Below are 8,844 nucleotides of genomic sequence, written 5' to 3'. Positions count from 1 at the left end.
CCTCAACAGGTTTTAATATATTTTATTTGCCTTCACCTCCCTTATCTCACCTCACTTGCTCACATTGTATATAGACTTATTTTTCACTGTATTATTGACTGTATGTTTGTTCTACTCCATGTGTAACTATGTGTTGTTGTATGTGTCGAACTGCTTTGCTTTATCTTGGCCAGGTCGCAATTGTAAATGAGAACGTGTTCTCAATTTGCCTACCTGGTTAAATAAAGGTGAAATAAATAAATTAAATAAAAATTTCCGGTAAAACATCAACCCGATGTTTACACCCCAGGACAAATTAGCTAGCAACTGCAAACTAACTAGCTAAATGTATGTTTCGACCTGTCCCCAAATTAATATAGTTGGTTCAGAGTCCGTTTTGATATTTCAACCTGCTTATCCTGATCGCGTCTGGTGTGGAAGGACCAAAACAAAATAGCGTGCCCGGTGACAGTACCACTACATATTCGTCGAAAGCTAGCACGTGACTGAAGTACTGCCTGATTGTGACGTCAGATGCCGGCGCCTCTAAAATGATGTGACCTCCACAGTAGGACCATTCCATAGGCAACCGATAGATGACAATTCCTTGGCAGGTTTAAAAAGATATTATTCAAAGGTAATAATCGTGACTCATTTTGTTTTACCTTGTGACCGTATCACTGCTGCGGGTATTCTACTAAAATTATGATATACCGGTAAGTTTAACGTGATTAGGACAGCGTGCCCTGGGCTTTGAAGAATAGGAATTGCGTAAACCTAACCTGCAATTCGGAAACAATTGACTAGGGCTGTGCCCCTCCATCCATGCCCTTTAGATTGTCTTTCATTTATAATGGATTTGATTAAAGTGTATGATTTTATAGGTAGTTAGATATATATTGCAGATCATTGACCTCTTCTTAGCTTGCTATATATAGCTAGCTAACTCAGCATCACTGACAGCTCCTTGTCAATAATAGCGGCAAATTACTAACTTGGCCAAACTAGCAGCACTACCCATCTGACTAGCAAACTCACCTGTCAGCTTTCTTCTATGGAAAAATGTGTTGTCGTAGTAAGAAACCCAATTACAATTAGCTAACTCGTTTTTGTTTTAACTAAATTACGTTTTGGTTCGCTAAATCGACAGATTGTTGTAGTTACGAGCCCGCGATGTCGGCTGCAATGCTCAATTGATGGTTAGCTAGTTAGCTAACTTTAGCTGGCTGAGCTAACTCGGGGCAGTGTGGCTAATTTGGAACGCGAAGTTATATTTTTCTGAGCAAAAAGTTGCTGATTTGGTAGCTAGATCACGTCATCTCAAATGACCTTTCGATGGTAGAATCACCTTCATCAGGGAGGTGGCCCAGTTGCTTGCTGTTAGTCAACTGAATATTGCCCAGACTAATCCAGACCAAGTCCTGTATAACGTTAGGTGATAAACCAGAGTGTAGCTAACCTAACGTGTTCTGTATCTTCCACTAGGTTACTATGGGTGACATTGCGAAGGGAAAGAAGGCCTTCGTTCAGAAATGCGCCAAGTGCCACACTGTCGAAGACGGTGGGAAGCACAAAGTGGGTCCAAACCTTTGGGGTCTGTTCGGACGTAAGACTGGTCAGGCTGAGGGCTACTCCTACACGGATGCCAACAAGAGCAAAGGTAGGCCTTTTCACCTGTCCTCCTAGTTAGTGGGAAATGGCTAGAAGGGATCCAGATTGTCAAATTAACAACATTTTCCTAACCTGCTACGGAAGTCAAATCGTCTCGATTCGGAGTAGAGACTCAGGGCTAGAAAATGGTATATCATACACTACAGTTGAGGAACAATGGGGAAAGTAATTCGGCTTTGAAAGTTGATGAACTTGTAACCCCACTTTTGAGAAAATGGCCCTTTGAATGTTTTGGTACACCTACTAGAGAGCTCTTCATTGTCTACACCCATTCAGCATTGTTTACACCCTCTTAAACCTTAGCCCCACGCATCTCTTTAGGGATTTACATGTGCTAAATGGAGTGAGTATGGTAATGTGCTAAACATCCAAAGATTCCAAGACTAAAGACTTGTTTATACTATGTCTATTGTCATGTCTGTAGACAGTTGTCGCAGTGACATCATGAACATTCTATTGTCATCTGACATCAAACTTGTCGTTATGAAAAAGTATAAACCTAAAAATGACAAGCTGCATGACATCAGCAGCCTGGTGTTCCAAAATAGCAGAACTGGTATATTTTAACACCAATGAACCCATCCGTTTTAAAAAATGAATTTAGTATATCTAAATTTAGCAAACGAGGCAACTAAAAGCAACTTTCTAAACAATGTTTTGGTTCATTTCTAGCTTGTTAGTTAGTTAGCTAGCTAACGTTAAGTTAGCTGAGTAGCCAGTTCAATTAATGACCATATCATAGCTGACTGATTTAACTTTAGCACATTTTTTAAAAATTATTACAGGTTAATAAACTCACAACACAGCTAATTGCAGAAAATTGCTTACGTTTGTGAGTGTGACGGAATAAAAAAAGGGCATTCTACCTGGTAAACACACTATATCAAAAATCTAAGTTTATTTGTCACATGTACAGGATACAGAAGGTATAAATGGCATAATGAAATGTTTACCTGCATAGTGGAGTCTTTTGTTTAGACATGTAGCTAGCTAGCTAAACCATTCACCATAATACCAACTCATGTTACTACTATACATGATTCTGCAGGTAGCCAAAGCTAACCAACTGGTTTCAGTGTTAGCTAGATAGCTAACATTAGGCTATAACTAGCGATGCAAATGGATTTCTGAGATGCAACAATTTTTACTGTACAGATCATACATGTAATGTTAGCTAGCTAACAGTTTGCTTTAACTTGCAATTAAAGCAACTTTCGAACAAAATGATGAATGTATAATATCTGAAAATGTAGCTAGCTAGATAGACTCTTACACATGCATGGATTAACGCTTCTCCCTCTGTCATGGATGCCAAGATTGCCCTTAGTTTGAAGATGTAATCTGGAGGCAGGTGATTTCATACAACAGCCTTCGGCAGAATTTTCTTAGGTATCATACTCTGCTTCCACCAGGCATTTCACTGATTTCAAAACTCTTGTCAACTTCTTCTGTGACAACAACACTGTTGATTGCCGTTTCAGATGATTACAATGTCTGGTTCAATTAAAATGTTTTAACCTAAATCAGGGATTTCCTCATCGTCTGAAAATGAATCAGAGTCAGCATGGCACGATCGTTCTCCAGAAAGTGGAGAGCATTAGCAACACTTTTGCAGTTTGTGACATCTTTCAAAAAAAGCTGTGTTAGAATGGATTACCTACACATACTGAGCAGCTCATGTTATAGACCGATGCATGCTACATGGCAGTCTAAGTCAAATTCATCTCTCGGGATTTCCAGCCCATCCATTATCTCAGCAAATTATGCCTAGCGGGAAGGTTCCTGACTTTTTCCGTGGCTAAACCAGCTAGGCTCGTAATTTAATTTGTATTTACAGATGGCATACAAGTTTGTTATTAAGGCAAATGAAAGTTCACATGTTCCAGAAGGCATTTCTGCCACCAAAAAGGTGTTTTGGTAAAGAATAAATATTTAGGTTCAAATTACTCCTGTGAAGTGCTGATGTGTGACATGTGCCTAGTTTGCTGAACAAAGTCGCAATTTGACAAAAGCTGGATCCCTTCTAGCCATGAACTAGTTAGTGCTGCATGAGTCAATTTACATTTCTAGTCAAGTGAGGAAATGTATAGCTGTCCCCAAACTTGCAGGTCATGAATTAAATGTCAGATAATTAACTGAATATTGTCTTGATGTACAGAGTTCCTTGCCTTAGCTAAGGGATTGTATTATTCTCTTGTAGGCATTACTTGGGGTGAAGCCACCCTGATGGAGTACTTGGAAAACCCTAAGAAATACATTCCAGGAACAAAGATGATCTTTGCTGGCATCAAGAAGAAGGGCGAGCGCCAAGACCTTGTTGCATATTTGAAGTCTGCGACATCATAAAACATTATATTTGAAGATAAATATTTAAGTTAAGTGTTTTTAATCTGAGTTTGTTGTCCCTTTTTTGATCTGTACTTCAATGACACAAAATCACTATTTAATGGCCAGGACTCATCAATCTTTGTGTTGTCATGGAATACTTCCTATGCCAGACCCATCTTACTTGTGAACAGAATCCAATATTACTTGATTTAATGCTGAGATATCAGTCATGGTTGATCAGCTGGTGGTTACTGAAGGTCCCTGGTTTCTCTCCCTCCTGAAGGAATGACAATATATTCCCTGGTTTCACAGGAGCTGTTGAAAGTGTAAGTTATTTTACTGTAATGAAAGTTATAAGTATTCCAGAATGCTGTTGGTAATTGTGAAGTGGCTATATGCACTATGGTTATGTACCTGAAGGAATTGATCAATAAAGTGCTGAAATTTGAGCATGTAATGCTTATTTTTTGTGTGGATTTTTGTCTTTGCATAAATAACATAGGATTGATATTCAACAAGGAAATAGGGTTAGGTACATTGAGAGGTCCTTTAATTTTAATAGGATAAGTCATTAAATTTCTAAGTTCCAGAATGGTTTGAAAATGGCAGCCATATTGGTCAGGGAGAAATCCAAACCAGTCTAATTGGAATGAATGGCAGTGGTATAATCCTGATTATACTTTCAGCAGGAAAATAAGACATATCAGCAATTATGTAATATAATTATTATCATATAAATAGTTTATTGGTCTTATACCAATGTTCTGTATAAATAGCCTCTAAAATGTATGTAAACAGACATGTTTTTTCTTGGCAAAATTATTATATGATACATTATCAGTACTTGTTGCATTTACAGCTTGTCTAAGTCCTATCAACTGATTTCAGACAGTGTATGGTTGCATTGTTTAAATGGAATGTTGGCATGTAGACAGAAAATTGTGTTCAGATTCAGTGGCATATTTAAGTGCTAGCCCTGAGTTTTCATGGATCAACCAATTACTTGGGATTAAAGACACTGAACAAAAATATAAATGCAACATGCAAAAATGTCAAAGATTTTACTGTGGTACAGTTCATATAAGGAAATCAGTGAATTTAAATACATTCATTAGGACCTAATCTATTGATTTCACATGACTGGGCAGGGCCTGGGAGGGCATAGGCCCACCCAATTGTGGGTGTAATAAAGCCCTTTTTGTCTCCACAAAAGGGCTTTATTACAGACAGACAGAAATACCCCCCCCCCCCCCCCCCCCTCCCCCCAGATGATCCCCGCAGGTGAAAAAGCTGGATGTGTTGGTCCTGGGCTGGCGTGGTTACACGTGGTCTGCGGTTGTGAGGCAGGTTGGACGTATTGCCAAATTCTCTAAAACGGCATTGGAGACAGCTTATGGTAGAGAAATGAACATTACAGTTTCTGTTAACTGCTCTGGTGGACATTCCTGCAGTCAGCATGGCAATTGCCCACTCCCACTCAACTTGAGACATCTGTGGCGTTGTGTGACAAACCTGCACATTTTAAAATGACCTTTTATTGTCCCCAGCACAAGGTGTAATGATCATGCTGTTTAATCAGTTTCTTTATATGACACACCTGCCAGGTGGATGGATTATCTTGACAAAGGAGAAATGCTCACTAACAGGGATGCAAACAAATTTGTGCACACAATTTGAGAGAAATAAGCTTTTTGTGCATCTGGAACGTTTCAGGGATTTTTTATTTTAGCTCATGAAACGTTTGTGCTTATATTTTTGCTCAGTGTATTATATCTATTTATATATTATACTTCTAGTACCTGAGGTCTGTACCTGGAAATACAATATAAAGATGGCTAAGCAAGATAGTCCTTAATCAAAGGTACTCTATATCAGTGTTTCCCAACCCTGGTCCTCGAGTACCCCCAATAGTATACATTTTTGTTGTAGCCCTGGACAATCACACCTCATTTAACTAATTGAGCATTTGATGATTAGTTTACAGTCTGAATCAGGTGTGCTTGTCCAGGGCTGCAATGAAAATGTGTACTGTTGGGGGTACTCTAGTACCAGGGTTGGGAAACACTGCTCAATATAATGACGAGATGGTGTTGTCTCCGTCCTAACAATGGGAGTTATTGGAGTTCTCATTTGGTCAAAAGTTTGTCCTCCGTCCTCCGTGACCCAGAAACCAATGAGTGTGTCAGTTCGTTAGTAGGCAAGCGGAAGACTGTCCTCGCCTCCTCAATAGCATCCTTTTGGCAAGGAAACACAAGTGCATCCTACTGCGGAAGAGTTTTGATTTCTGCCTACCACACATCCTTTGAATCTGCTGTTGTATTGTTGGAGGAGAAAAGCATGCACACATTTAAAAATGATATGCTACTTATCTTTTTATCTCAAAATGTCTTGCACAACTACCTGCATTTGTTTTATCACTTTATACATTCAATTTTGGATTCCACCCTGTAAACATAATTTGCCTGATGATGCGCGATTGGAGAAATAATTTCAAATTTCATACAAGACCATTTTTTTTACAAAATCCCTCACAGTCTCACAGACCCCAATACAAAAAAATCCACACTTGGGGCTCTATTCAGTCTGTATCACTAAAGCGCTGCGAGAGACAAATGTAAAGGTCATTTCCGATTGAGCCGACATATGCAGCATCTATCGTGAACGCAGCCTTAATTTCAATCATGCTCCAACGTGGACTTCAGCGATACGGATTGAATAGAGCCCTTGGTCTGCTTTCGCTGTATTCTTGAGTGGATAGTTTTTGACGGGAGTAGAGCCTCGCTTCACCTCTTCTTCGCTGCCTTAATTTATGTTTTATGGTCTTTTGCCACAAATGCATTTCTTACAAGGGGTCGGGTGAATGATTAACAACCAATCTGGAAGTAAAAGTTTAGAGTTTCTAAATTACCACTGTTAAATTAGCCTGATTGTCAGTCTTAATGTAATTTGTGTTCAAAGATCAGACCCGGTTTTGTCCTCATATGACCTCAGCAAAAATACTTCAGTTCAGAATGGTGCACTGGACTGCAGCTTGATTTCACACAATCGTCATGAACTCAATGTAGATTATCGATAGACTAGTTTATAGAATTTAATATGAAGCTAATGTCAAAGTAAGGCAAACTAGCGACAATGGACATACTTATAAAAATAAACTGGGTGAGTAATAATAGTGTAACGACCCTGGTTCAACAGTAAAAATATGTGAAAAAATGTGCACGCTCAAGGACAAATATGGTTCTTGTGTGCGTCCGAGTGGGGGGAAAAGTGGGTTGCGCAACACGTTTTCTAATCAGACGGTGCGTGCTCATATGCATAAACTAAGAAAAATTTTCTTTCAAATTCAATATAAGGTGTATTTTTTGCATGAAAGATACTATACAGAGCTCTTGTGAAGAATGTTGCCCCCTACCGTCAACCAATAGTTGTATTTATTATGGATCCCCGTTTATTTATTTATTATGGATCCCCGAAGCTACTCTTCTTGGGGTCCGGCAAAATTAAGACAGTTATACAATTTTAAAAACATTACAATACATTCATTACCGATTTCACAACACACTGTGTGCCCTCAGGCCCCTACTCCACTACCACATACTACCAGCTGTCATGCCCTGACCGTAGAGATCCTTTTTATGTCTCTATTTTGGTTGGTCAGGGCGTGAGTTTGGGTGGGCAATTTATGTCTGGTCTTCTATGTTGTCCTTGTTTTGTATTTCTATGTGTTTGTCCTGGTATGGTTCCCAATCAGAGGCAGCTATCTGTCGTTGTCTCTGATTGAGAACCATACTTAGGGAGCCTGTTCCCACCTGTGTTGGTGGGTGGTTATCTTCTGTTTAGTGTTTGTTGCACCTTTCAGAACTGTTCGTTGGTCGTTTTGTTGTTTTTGTTCGCATGTTCATCTTTATTAAAAATATTATGGATACGTACCACGCTGCACTTTGGTCCTCCTCTCCTCCCGACGACAATCGTTACACCAGCTGTACACAGCCCATCTGTAAATAGCCCATCCAACCAAATACCTACCTCATCCCCATATTTGTTTTTGTTTTTCTGCTCTTTTGCACACCAGTATATCTACTTGCACATCCTCATCTGCACATATATCGCTAAATTGTAATTACTTCACCACTATTGGCCTATTTATTTATTATTTTTCTATTGTGTTATTGACTGTACGTTTGTTTATCCCATGTGTAACTCTGTTGTTTTTGTCTCACTGCTTTGCTTTATCTTGGCCAGGTCGCAGTTGTAAATGAGAACTTGTTCTCAACTGGACTACCTGGTTAAATAAAGGTGAAAAAAAGATATATATCTACGACCAATCATGTTAATGTGGAGCTATACGGGAGCCTCCGCATTGTTACAGAATGTAGGAGGCGCACGGCATCGCCGTACAGTGCTCGATTTGGCCTCCGCAAGTCTCCAGAGGCTTCGCAATTGCGTTACACCCTCCGTACTGCGCCTCTGGCCGCATTTTCGGATCAAGCATAAATCGGTTTAAATCGGCTATTAGGTGGCAGAGGGTGAGACGAGGGCGGCATTTTCCGAGCTAAACTGACCAAGATGCACCTCCAAAAACACCTCACATAATTCTGCCCCAAAACAATGAAAACATATCTCACCTAGTTGCATAAGGGCCATTAAGGTGAGGTCTAACAAAGTTGATTTACTGTTAGAAGGATGCCCTACTTCCAGTGGTGACCTGTTATTCAGGGCAGGTTGGGCAGAGCCCCATATTTTTTACATTATTATATTTTCTTGGGGCTTGCCTTTTTTGCATGTTATTTTGGCATTAATACGTGTCACATATCAGTTTGCAAACAATGTTAAAAATAATATATCATTGAGTTAATGAAGCCACAT

The 8,844-nt window shown here is 39.5% G+C and overlaps 1 protein-coding gene across 2 annotated transcripts; it reads left to right on the top strand.

Moving 5' to 3' along the window:
- The first annotated feature begins 486 nt into the window (after positions 1-486).
- On the top strand, positions 487-4,435 carry LOC129840466 (cytochrome c). 2 transcript variants are annotated; one of them, XM_055908365.1, is made up of 3 exons: positions 487-616; positions 1,465-1,639; positions 3,851-4,435. In XM_055908365.1, exons 2-3 carry the CDS (start codon positions 1,471-1,473, stop codon positions 3,994-3,996), a joined length of 315 nt encoding a protein of 104 aa, XP_055764340.1. In that variant the 5' UTR covers positions 487-616; positions 1,465-1,470; the 3' UTR covers positions 3,997-4,435. The 2 variants fall into 2 exon arrangements, with proteins under 2 accessions (XP_055764340.1, XP_055764341.1); XM_055908366.1 differs by having other exon boundaries at positions 609-695.
- Positions 4,436-8,844: the final 4,409 nt, after the last annotated feature.

Source organism: Salvelinus fontinalis, chromosome 41 (assembly GCF_029448725.1).
Source record: "Salvelinus fontinalis isolate EN_2023a chromosome 41, ASM2944872v1, whole genome shotgun sequence".
Classification (NCBI taxonomy): domain Eukaryota; kingdom Metazoa; phylum Chordata; class Actinopteri; order Salmoniformes; family Salmonidae; genus Salvelinus; species Salvelinus fontinalis.
Note: the sequence above shows the minus strand (reverse complement) of the source record. Positions and strands in the feature narration are given on the sequence as shown.